We start from the raw sequence: 13,197 nt of genomic DNA on the forward strand, positions 1-13,197 counted from the left end.
CTTAATAAATTGCGGTTTCGACAATAAATTCCGAGGTAATTGGTAGGCCGATAACGCTACACAGATTAATAGTTTTTTTGTAGCGCAACAAAATGGCGTGAAGTTTTTACACCAATAAATTGTACAGGAAGTCGTTAAAGCGCGACGAAACATTAATTCGTATAATGTCCTGAAAAACTTCAATATAGATATAATAGAGAGTTTCTTACATTAAACGTCGGATTTGAGAAATCGAATGATATGGGCATGACATTACTTTTGTTTAATTTAAAAAAAAATGCCATCATAAAAGTTTATTAAAACACACTTGGCAATCAAGCTGATCAAGTCGATTTTCTAAAAATGTTTTAACCACACTGTCATTTGACTGCTGCTTGCATTTATCAAGGTTACAGTACGTGACAACCTTATATCTTGATCCAAAAGTTAAACATTCCAGACCGGCATACATCAATGGCATTGGTAGTGTTCAAAACTATAGCCTCATGCGACCTTTGTTGTGGAAAAACACACGTGTGAAAACTGGTGCGGCACATCTAAAGAGTTATTATGTTTGTCAACATAAGCGGTAATTAATCTTAATCCCATCACGCTATCAATACGTTGCTGTTGGTCAACACGCCACTTTCGCACACAGATGCGTCAACAACTTAAATTAAAAAAATAAAGAATGCCTTAACTGCCCAACAAGTAAAATACTTTATGGTGAAAATAATTCAGATATAAATCCGGTGGTTGGGACTGTAGCACATACACATGTGTTTACATAAGGTATTGGGTTAAGATATAATCCGACAAGTTGACATTATAGAAATACAATAACTGGCATCAACTATATGTGCTCGCAACACAAGTTTAAATTTGCCTTACTTAAAAAAGGCGATTTGCAAAAGCAGCTGCCAAGTGGCAAGCACAAATCTGGTGAACGAAAAAGTTCTAATGGCAACAAGCTAAAAAGGGTAGGTTATTATTTTTCTACGCCCTCGAACAAGGTAGAGGCGGATCGGCGGCATTGTCAGCGTTGTTACGACATCCCGTTTCGGCGACCTTACAGCAATTCAGGTGCACAGGTGCTGGCCTGGGCTTTTGCTCGAATGAGGGACGGGTGAATTTTAATTTGCTCGAGGTTTCCATTGTTGCCTCGAGGTTTCGGGTGTCAAGACATTCGGCCATATCATTTTAGCATTGACGCCGAGCGTTCTGCGTGCTTATGGCGTTCGACATTGTTTAGTTAGTTGATTAATTGGCAAAGGATTGTTTATTGCGTTTGTTGAATTGTATATAGAGAAAATGAAACGCGTTTAATTCGGAGATTTTTTTAATGTAAAGTTTAATTTACTGAATTAAGAAAACACGACCCTGCATTTGATACACACTTTTTTAAACACTATAACACGGACGGCAATACATCAGCCTCAACAGGTAAACAGTAAATACTCCAAATGTTAGAAAACCGAGGTAATTGATTTACAACGCCTACAAACCATTCAGAAATACTCAAAAAGACCAAAATATCCGTTCAGAAGCAGGCTTGGTCGGATTAGCAGAGCCCCATGAAAAGGGTCACGCTGTGAGGTAACATTACACGATGTGAGGTGGCTCAGGATAGGTAGGGCTGCTGTTTGCCTGCGCTTTTCTCTGTGTAATTTTGGGTGACGGCGGCGAAGGAATGAAGCGTCAATCATCAATGCTTTCAAGTCGCTGGACACTTGGTCGGAATTTTACCGAGTTTGTTTAAAACGAAAATCCCAGGAAAATATTTCATGCCGCAGAGAAACCACTGCTAGAGTCCGTTTGTAACAACATTCAACAACTTTTTCGTCAGCGAATGTTAACTTTAACTAAATCACTTACAATTGCAGCACAACAAAATGTTCAAACATTAAACGCCGAATAAATGCCCCCAACAAGGACCTTTGTTACTGGAAGCATAGTGCGTCACATGTAGCCTATTGTGCTCTTTCACCAAACACCATAACACATATTAAATATTAATGCGGCCACTAAACAAACTCACGCCAGACTATAGAGCTCTCACCTGTTTCCGGGTCCACATGGAAGTAGGCGTTCGGCGCAAGAAGGTTGAAGGTCATTTGAGCGTCTGTCTCGTCTCTGTCGGTTGCGCTGATCTGGAGAACTTCGCTGCCACGAGGGCTGTTTTCCGCGATGCTGAGATTCAAGATTAAATTTATTTTTGCGCTTGTTTGCAAACATCGAAAAAAAGCATGAAGACTAACGCATTGACAGCGAAGGGATCTTTACGTTCATGAGAGAAAAAAAAATTGAACAACATTTAAGTTATGGCATATATTTTGGTAATTGAATTTTTGGTGGTATAGCAGAATCGATTGGATTTTATCATACCCTATAGCAGGACTGTCTAAATGTTAGACATAACAACAACTTGTATTTTGTCGTAAGGTAACAAGCGGCCCGAGTTAAAAATTTTGACTCATTGTATTTAATGAAACTTTGGGAAGTAAGATTTTACCCTTAGTTACATATTTCACCGGGGATAACTATAGCTATATTCTCTAAGTAAAAAAACAGCACACCTATCCTAACCCTTTCCTAGTTTAATGCAGAAGTTTTATCTGGGCAAAGTACGAAAATATTTACAATTCGCAAGATGCTGGTTTCTCGAAAGATATGTACCTTGCAAAATACGCGGGAAGCGAGGGCAGTGGAGCGTTGTCGTTAACATCGGTCACTTCGACCAGGACGAAGATGTGCCCGGACAGCGGAACCGGGGCACGATCCTCAGCCTTCACGGTCAGCCAGTAAAACTTCTCACTTTCCCGGTCCAGCGACTGGGTGGTGTACAATGTCCCTGGATGAAAGTAAAGTAAAATGTAGAATAAACAACATGTTTAGATTAGCAATAAGAATAATAAACGGATAATTAAGAATGCGTAATGAACGGAGGCGATTGCACTAAGAAAGCAGTGAATAATATATATATATTTTTTTCGTTTAGGAGCTAAGCAACGGATATGAAACCCTCTTGCTTCGATTGCAGCGGCTTTCGAATGACTCCGGTTCTGTCCGGTCTTGGTGACTACCAAAATTACACGAGAGTCGCGGGGACAAACATAACGACACACGGCCAAGATTTTCAAGGGCCACCACCTTCGATGGTACTTGAACCACGTATTCGGCCTACAGTCGTATAGGTACAACGCCGGCCGAGTCAAAAGCCAGCCTCGGCTACTTTCCCTTTCTCCGGACCCGCCATACAGCAGCAACAATGGTGGTTGCCGAACAAAACAAGGGTTTCAAGCGCTTCGAGAGCCTTTGAGTGCTTAAGTAAGCCAACGAAGGGAACTGCTGATGCCACCCGCGCCTGGTTAAATATTATACCGAAGTGTGTTTGGTGTCGCGCTTTTTCTGTTCATCTCCAATACGCGGCGATTACAATTATCGTTAACAGGCCACCATGTGTATTTATAAGTGGCTGGGCTGTACTAACTTGGTCAGTTATATATGTAGAAATGAATTAAGTAAGCCATGTTTTTTGTCGAAGTCAAATGAAAAGTTTAATGGCAATACAATTCTATTCTAATTAATTAAAGCTTGCATGAAACTGTTATAACAAAAACAAAAGTATTTTTACACTCCACTAGTGTCCATCTTAATGTTAAAACAAGGAAATAGCATGAAAATATATGTATATTATTTTTACGGCATTTTGTATGATATTAAGTTACGGCTTCTTGTCCGTATTATTCAAATGTTTATTTGAACTAGTGTCTCATTGATGACATTCAAGAAAAAATGGGGACTTTGTTATTTGATTTATAAAGAAGCATTTACCCTCGATAAGTAAAATTTCATTGGCCGGTTAAGTTCTGCTTGTACGATGTTGAGACTCAAAATAATGATTAGAATCTAATAAACAAAAATGAAAACGACATCACAAAGGCCGTTCTTCGTAACCCTAGGCGTCCTTATATTATACATTACAAGCACAAGCCAAAGTAATAAGAAATCTACGGTCTTGCACAATATAGACAATCTTTTATCAATACAAATATACAAAACATTATTTTCGTACTATCGTTGGGAACACGTAGTGCCACTTTGGTTCACTAAATTATTTTTAAAATGTTTTACTTTTCAAGCAAGACAAGTAGGGATTAGGGCCTGGTGGTTTTAAACCTATCGGCTAGTTAACAACTTAAGGTGACATTTGATTCCGAGCAGCGCGAATGCGCTCGGGGGCGTTATAGAAGGTCGGCACCCACGAAATAAGGGGGCTGCAGCTTACCGGGAATCAAAAGTATGTAAATTGAGAGGATGCAATTACGCTTATCGCGTTGGTTTTACATCCAATCGTTTTAAGTCCTAGACAAACACACAGTATGAAGCCCGGCGGGCACAGATAACAGGTTGATTATCATCAAGGGTACGTTGCGAGCCGATACTGGCAAACGCCTTTTCATATGTTTAAGTGTTTTTTGGAGCAAATGAGTGTTGAGGGAAAACATGTTCAGGAAACCTCCCTTGTTGAGTACACGGGTATAATCACATAAAATGTTAATGACTTTACAGAATGGCACACCAGTTGTTTTCACGTTGAGTAATTTTGTTTTCTGTTTATTACAGCTCATCGGATATACCCACATCAGTTATTGGATATCTATTTTTTTTAATCTCGGTTACCAACAATTTTGTTGGCTTGTGACTCCTCTGGTGTTTTATTTTTCGTCTTATTATATTACGTTTGCATTCAGTACAATGTAACACTATGTCCGACCGGAGTATTCGCTGCATGGCTATTTAACCAAACCAGGCTTTGTGTTTCTAATGATTCTTGCACAACGGCCTAATGTAGGCTTTAGGGTTTCGAGAGTACGATTTGGAATTTTTGTGGCACCCATTCCTCGCTTAAAGGCACATCTGCTCAAAAGAAAGCGAATGCTGTTTAACCGTTAGATATACGCTTGGGTGCAAACGAATGGTCGGGTATCTGCAAATGCGCTGAAAACGCAAAACTCAAAACAATAAAGGCAAAATACATGTTAAGTGCATATTTTATGCACACAAAACCTAAAAAGTGTAATCTTGGAGACACATGAATATATATTTTTTTCAATTTTAAAATACCATGTTTTCTAGAGCGCGGTTAAGAACAGCGTCTGGACAAGTCAATTAACGACGGATTTGAGGTAACGCTCAGTCTACTGTGAAGTCAATAATATAGAAGAGGGCATTCCAGCGAAATGGATGAGCTGTTTAAGGTGTTTTGAGGGACCGAGGCGTTCTTTAAAATTTCTCCAACAATGTCTCAAAATAATCCCTAGTTTTAACTAACTATACGACAGAGGATAACTAGGCAATCTTTGTAAAAAGGGTATTTGGGGTTACGCAAGGTAGGCCTTCAAAATTCCTTGGTGAGCTGTTTTGGAACGACTATTTTCTGTACACAATGTCGTTGTGTGTTGAACAAACCACATTTGAAGCTAAGTAGGGAAAAACTGAAGACAATATGCAATCTGCAAGAAAGTAATTTTTTATCAATCTTAAGTTACTGCAAAAATATTAAAGAGATAAGCTGACGACTAATAGGGTAGTGTTTATTGTGTTGTACTTAACTTGTCAAACAGTCCTAATCGACCGATTTTAGTTTCAATTTGCAGTTTCACAAATCGCAGGCCACAACCGTTTATATAATTTTTAGTATAACAAAATATTGCTCGAGTCTTTAAGAGCGAAATCGCATCAGCTCGACGAACGAGCCACAACGCAGCGTATTAGCACGCTTGACCGCTTTCGCAGTGGCAGGCCCAATAACAACGTGGGATCACACCGGCTTATCAGGCTAAAACCATATCAGGGCCATTGTTGGCTGAAGACGTTTGGTGCCTTATCCGAAGAAAATAGCTGCACGGCATATCTAGCTCGTTGTTTATTCAATCGTAAAACGGTTCATTTTTAGTTGAACCAATTTTTATTATTATGCTAATGTGTGTTCATAAAGCGCGAAGGCCGAAGGTGCTCGGGTTTGAATGGTCCAAGGCCTCTTACAAAAATAGGCTGTCATAACAAAACCCCTGTTAAGTACCGTGAGACGACTGGGCAGTTTATAAAACTAGAAACAAGGCTCAGTATACGCCAATGGGTTGTAGGTTGTATCAACCAGTGTTATCAAATTTTGTGTAAACTAAAGAATCTGACTTATAACGAAAAATATATTTTTACACGGAGTGTTTAATCAACGAAAGTTGCTTATGAACTATAGACAACCATATCCAAAGGGTCTTGCGCGCATGACTACCATATCCCGTTCGCATGTACTATTTTCTAGTAATAATTGTTGTTTTATTAACTGTCTGATGTACTTGTCCCTTAAAATCCCCTAAACAATGTAACATTTTCAGTGATTGCATCCGTTTGAATTGCAGCCTTATATTGTTGGTTGTTATTGGGTCACAAAAACGAGGTCGATTACAATACGAGGCCGTTGCCGGGTACCCGATTGCCTTGACGTGATTTCGTTGATAAGCCGACGTGTAGCACCGCCGTGGTACTTGGTTAACTGGCAAGAGTCTAGACAACACGACTGCGGCGTTATCTTGCAATTAGCGGCGAACGCGGAGAGCCTGTTGATGTTACACAGAAAAGACAACCGGTAGTTACGCATTGAAGATTGAAGTCATAAAAAAGTTGGCTTCGGTCGCTATTTCTCGCTCAGCTTTATACCAGGTCGTGTGGGTTTGCGATTGGCTGCTCGCCACCGCGAGCCTTTCGCTTTTTATTGCTGAAGGGAGGAAAAGTGGGATGGGATTCTTTGCTTTGGAATTAAATTACATCAACGGCGGAACACTTCTAGTTTTATGCCACCTAAAAACGTGGGGAATGCGTGGGAGCGAACGTGCGAAACACGAAGTGTGTTTATCCTGCCAAATAACTTTGATTGATTTACTCTAAGCGGCATAATTTGGAATACATTTCTTAACTTCTTTCAAGAGACAAGGCGGACGCCACCAGAATCCAGAATATATTACCTAAACGTCTTGAAGAGAAAAATAAAACATCTCTACCGGTGATCGAATTCTACTCACAATCTGTGGTTTAGCACCCTCGACCGAAGTGAAAACAATTTATCAAAGGGAGAGAGCAAAATCAATACTAAGGGGATGGCGAATAGTTGCGAAACATCGATATGACCTGAACTACACAAAGGATTCTATTGTTTGGATTAGATTGTTTGCCGTGACATACTTTTAATTTGCCAACCTAAGAAAAAACTAGCAGATGTCTTAATTAGGAATTTTCGGTTTTTAAACCTAACACGTCTACCGAGTATAAATTAATTTACAACACATACGACTGAGAGAAATGTATTCAGTTAATTCGTGACTGAATAAATTATGATTTATAAAATATTATTGCAATCAACAGAATACTTACTAATAAAATAATATAAAATGTCAAATATTTATTTATTCCCAACAAAACCGGCGCCAAACTTTAACTTTTATTTGAAAACAAAAAGATTAGTAGTTTAACCGTTGCCGGCAAACGAAAAACATGTTGACTTAGCAGTCGAAGGGAAAGCAAAGGTAGTTCTCTATTTGTCCGATGGGTTTACAAAGGTGCGAACGCGTCAGCTTTTAGTGTCTGGGTAACTAACCACCCTTCAGTACACCAGAAAACAACAGGCTCCCTGAATCAAGTTACCAGAAGACACAAAGACAAGCCTGGTAGGTTACACAGTTATGGTTTCTATTGACGAATTGGGGAAAATAAACTACGTGCTATTCGATGGAAAGAAACGCGCCTAAGGGACAGGAGAAAACAGTATAGATCAGGATACTTGAAACCTATTAGCTTATACGCTAGGCACCTTTTAACGGAGCCTATACTTATTGGAAAGACTCCTATAAGAGACAAAGCTGTTAGGATTCGTTAAGCATTACACTTCAAAAAGCAGTGCAATTACCCACTTATAGGCAGCACAAGCTGTAAAAATGGCCAACCACCGTTAAGCATAATTAGCAATATAGTTTCATATAAACAGAACGACTAAAATTTGATTACACAAACTACTTTTTATCATCATAAATGTCTTATATAAAAACACATGTGGTGGCATATGGCCTCAGAACGTAAAAACCTTTCCATAATAGCAACGATCTAGTATAACGCTAGTTTAAGTTACGCATATAATTTTGATCGTCCATGGGAAATAATGAACAGTCGTATCATATTAACATAGGTGAGGCAAGGGTATGCGCTGAATTCGTTAATATAAACAAAAAACTTTCTTTGTCGATTTTAGGGCTATTTTCAAATAGGCCAAAAGAGGAGTTGGAGGATTATAATCGGATCTCTCTAGAACGCCTTTTGGATATGGCCTTTGCTCTAAAAACGACCGAAGCAGAGACCTATCTGCGTCGATATCTCAAAATTAAATGATTGCCCCTAATCACGCAGGTCAAAAGGCGACTCTCCTAACATTTCCATGTCATAAATATGGTGTGAAGAGATAAATCTTGGATTAACGCTTCTGTCGTTAACATTACGAAGAATTTAAAGGATGTATAGTTGTATACTTTTAAAAAAACTAGTGGCATAAGCAAAATACTTATGTTAGAGCTTCGCATAATTCCATCGTGACTTAAACGCAAAACTAAATAAAGATTCAACCCACCTGTTTCATGATCGATCCTGAAAAATCCCATGCCAGTTCCGTCGGTGATGTAATATCCAACATCCCGCTCTGGGTCGTTGAGGTCCAGGTCGACTGCAGAAACGGTACCGACTCTATCGTTCGCCTCCAAGTTCTCCCTGACGGTAAATTGCACGCGAGGCTCTTCGAAGTAAGGCGCGTTCAGGTTGCGATTCTCCGGCAGCACTTCGACCTCGAGATAGCACACAGAGAAGTAAGAAAAGTTTTCACGCACGTTTGCCGTGATGTTGTAGCGGCTCTGTGCACTGTAGCGGAGCTTGCGCGCCAACCGAACGGCACCTGTGAGAGGGTCGACCGTAAATTGCTCGACGGAGCTCCGCTTGTTCCTGTTTCCACCGGTAAGCGAATAGTGCAAGCGCGCGTTCGCGCCTGTGTCAAGGTCGCTGGCGCGCAACCAGAAGACAACCGTGCCGGTGGGGAGATCCTCGGCCAAGCGAATGCGATAGATCGACTTGAGGAACTTGGGCTGGTTGTCGTTCGAGTCCTGTACATGGATCGTCACTGGCACTAAGGAGCTGAGAGGCGGGGAGCCGCCATCTTTTGCCGTAACTGTCAGTCTGAAAGCAGAAATTACTGTTGAATAACTAGAACGGCGCTAATGTGAGAGTTTAGCACTACCAGGCGATGCAACTAAAAAGTCTATAGCTATCCTGTGGACGGTAAACCACATTAGAAACAACGTTCACTCCTTCAGGACATGGGTTACCAGTCTACCTCGGTATTGACAAGTGCGTTCTTTTAAATCTAGTTAACTCAGAAATAGCACACTTGTATTACTATCCTTAGAGGGTCACTCCCATTTAATACGTTTTGACACGCTAATACGCCAACAAAAACGCGCACTTTTACAAAAACAGAAAGCATGCGGGTTGTTTGGCAAATGCATCAACCTCACCTGTATTCGGGTTTTATTTCCCAATCCAATGTTTTTGTAAGGCGGATGTAGCCGGAGGTGGGGTCGATCGCGAAGTTGGTTCCATCGCTAATGGAATAACGAACTACCGCGTTCGGACCCTCGTCACGATCAGTCGCGTAGATGGGGCGTTTAATCGTGAAGCCAACCGGGGCACTTTCAGGGATAGTGAACTCATACCGACTCCCGTCAAAACGCGGCGCGTTATCGTTCACATCCGTTACAAAAATATTTGCGGGAACCGAGGTGGCCTTCGGCGGCGAGCCCATGTCGGAAACCGCTATCGTCAGATCGTAGGAGGAACGCGCTTCGCGGTCTAAAGCTCGCAGAATCGTAACCTCTCCTGTTTGAGGATCGATCGAGAAGGAGCTCCCCGCGTTGCCACTCGTGATTGCGTACCACATCTTTCCGTTGAAGCCCGTGTCCAGGTCGGTTGCGTTGACTTGAAAAACAGTGGATCCTAGTGGAGCGTCCTCTTGAACTCGAATATGCAGCAGCGCGTCGCTGGATACCACCATCGGCCTAAAGTCGTTTGGTATTTGGGACGTGCGGTTAACGTTGGTGCTTTCGGCAGGCGTAGAACGAAGCAACAGCTGCTCAGCTAGGCTATTTTCGTGGGCCTGCAGCAGTCCGGTCTCGGTGCACTTTTTCACTATGTTTCCGCCCGATGTCACAGTGATGTTGATTTCGATGGGCGATGACGTATGGTGCCCGTCGGTGGCCGTAATGCGGAGCGGAAACTTGGTGCCGACGGCAAGGCGCGAAAGGCTCCTTTCCAGCGTGATCATGCAAATGCCAGGTTCGATTTTAAACTTACCCCTGGCACCGTCCACCAGCTGACACTCGACCGGGTTTACGTCGATGTCAAAGGCGCCGAGTCCCGCGATTTTAGAACCACGCGCGGTCGTCTTGGGAACGGCGATGGAGCATGAGCTTTCGCGGAACATAGGTGGGTTGTCGTTCACGTTCGTCACAGTAACGTACACATGTGCGTCGCTTTTCCGAGTGAAGGGCGAGCCGCAGTCGAAGGCGCGCACGCGAACGTCGTAAACCTTATTGCTTCCCATAGTGTCGTGATCTAAGAGCGTCGTAGTCGTGATTTGACCACTAAAGGAGTCTATCTCAAAAGGAAGGCCGGGTGAAGGCTGGACAATCTTGTACAACACGCTGCCGTTCTTTCCGAAGTCCTTGTCGACGGCTTGAACGCGTATCACAGCCGACCCGACCCGCGTGGTCTCGGGCAGGTTCACGCTGTACGAGCTAGATGTGAATTCGGGGTCGTTGTTGTTAGCGTCTTGCACGTTTATGATCACCCTTGTGGAGTTGCGCAGGTCGCCGTTTACAATGTTGGTGTTAATTGCGCGAACAGTTAAAACGTGCTCAGCAGCTACGGAACGGTTCAGTCGCCTCGCGATGGTGATGAGCGAGGTAGCGCCGTCGATTCGGAACAAGCCCCCGCCGTTTCCTGAAGTAATTGCGTAAAGCAACTTGGGCTGATAACGCCGGTCTCGAGTTGTAGCCTCAACGAAACCAACTTGACTATGGGCGGGACTGGCCTCACTTATACTCATATTAACGGGGTTGCTGAGGAAGTGGGGCACCAGCGCTCTCATGTCATATAACTTCACCTCGACAGTGACGATCGTGCTTTTTGGCGGCTTTCCACGATCGGAAACCTTTAAAGTCACGTTAATATTACTGCTGACTGCTGGTGGCTGCTCGCTAAGCACTAGGAGGAACTCGTTGACTGTTTTTCCGGGAAGGACCACGAACAGACCGTCTTGATCACTGCGAATGATCCGCGGCACTTCGATTTCGCCGTGCTCGCCCAAATCTGGATCACTTACGTCTAGAATAGCATAGACGTGACTGTTGGGAAGCAAACGTTGGTCGTCCGTCGACTTGCTGGCATCGTACGGAGACAACTGCTTGTGAATTATGACTTTAGGAGCGTGCTTATTAACAGTGGTAACGGTCACCGAGAGCGTGGTTTCTTTCGGCCGAGCAGTGTTGGACAGAGCGGCCTTCCTGTCGGTCGCCCGGACGCGCATCGAATGCGTTATTTGAGTGCGACGTTGCACCGGGGCGGTCAGTATGACGTCGCCCGTAGTCGGGTGAATCGCGAAGTTTTTGTTGAAGTCTGGGAAGCTGTAGTAGAAGCGTTTGTTCTGCGGGTCCGTGTCCGAATCGGTGGCTCTGATATTGGCAATGACCTTGCCAATCGGTGTGTCCTCGGGAATCGTTACGTCGTAAGGCACGGGCGGAAATAAAGGCTGAAAATCGTTGATATCACGTACTTTCACAACCACGGTGCAAAACGTTTCATTGGCGGAATCCCGCGACAGCGCTCGAACGCGAACAGTTCGATCAGAAGACAACGACTTTGACAGCAAATCCAGGAAAATGAAGTCACCCATTTCTTTGCGTTGGGCACTGAATGTCGATCCATCGTCAATCACGCTGAACCGAACGCCTTCAGTATACTGCGACCGCCACATGCCCATCATTTTACTGCTTTCGACAGCAGTTGTGACTGCTGATTTTTCTTGCACCGTGCCATAGTACAATGCGTTTGTGAACGCAAATTCACCTTTGCCCGTGGTAGAAACTGCCTCGAAACCGTTTGTAACTGCAAGCAAAGTCCAAAGCAACAGAATGGCAATTAGACCACGACCCGGCATCAACATGGCAATTGTGTAGCACTTTAGTTGAATCCTTGAGTAAATCCAATGCCGCTGGCATGCTAATAGTAACTGTCTCCAGGGTTTTGTACAACCGTTATCATTCAGTATTCAACTTTTACCAGTTTCTTTACAACGATATGTATGCTTACATTACTGTAAATGTCCTGTTACACTTATCTGTAAATACACGCCTTGTGTATACATTTGCTTAAACTGTGATCATAACTAATTCCCTAATACAGAACAGGGCTTGCGGGCTGAAAATACATGCGTGCCCTTTTTATGTCTGTGTTATACCGGACTTGATTTACATTACTAAATCTACAGCGCTTTTACAAGGTTGCGTATAATTGTTAGAACGCCTCCAACCCAATTTTGTAGATAGTATGGTGTTAGGCCGGCGGAAAATGGACTTCATATGGTTAACCCTGATTAAATTTCATGATGAAAAACAAGGATAGCAAAACAGGAATCTAATTAACCACAGAACTAAAGCACTGTAAAATTATTTTGTAATAACTAAGCGGAAAACACGTGTACTTCATTTGTTCTGTTTCAAAACCATTACTACCCTGCATTTTACATCATTAGCTACACACTGCGATTTTGCGGGATATTGACATTCATAACCCCGCAAAAAAACGATATGCATTGCCGCCCTTAATATTACCTTTAAAGCTATAGACTCGGACCTAACTTTGAAAAACCTATTGCTAAAACATTCATACTGTAACCGAAATGCTGTGTTAAACAGGCAGCACACTAAACTCGGTCAGAGCGTATACGCTAGCACCTACTTGACAGCTACAACAAAGCCCACTTGCCTTCTCGCCGTTTGACTCCGACAACTATCCGAAAACGCACTGGGATTTTTTCTCTTGAAATCACCGCTCGAAATGGCCCGC

The 13,197-nt window shown here is 42.8% G+C and overlaps 1 protein-coding gene across 1 annotated transcript in view; it reads right to left on the reverse strand.

The window, feature by feature from the left end:
• LOC146136347 (protocadherin Fat 1-like) overlaps positions 1-12,961 on the reverse strand; it is a 68,840-nt gene extending 55,879 nt beyond the window's left edge. The window contains exons 1-4 of the mRNA XM_083395440.1: positions 9,591-12,961; positions 8,657-9,252; positions 2,656-2,830; positions 2,039-2,169 (exon numbers count right to left, since the gene is read on the reverse strand). Of these exons, the coding sequence (XP_083251566.1) occupies positions 2,039-2,169; positions 2,656-2,830; positions 8,657-9,252; positions 9,591-12,295 (3,607 nt within the window). The 5' untranslated portion in view covers positions 12,296-12,961. The remainder of the gene's footprint in view (positions 1-2,038; positions 2,170-2,655; positions 2,831-8,656; positions 9,253-9,590) is intronic.
• Between the last annotated feature and the right edge of the window lie 236 nt (positions 12,962-13,197).

This window comes from Ascidiella aspersa, chromosome 8 (assembly GCF_963924565.1).
Source record: "Ascidiella aspersa chromosome 8, kaAscAspe10.2, whole genome shotgun sequence".
Taxonomy (NCBI): domain Eukaryota; kingdom Metazoa; phylum Chordata; class Ascidiacea; order Phlebobranchia; family Ascidiidae; genus Ascidiella; species Ascidiella aspersa.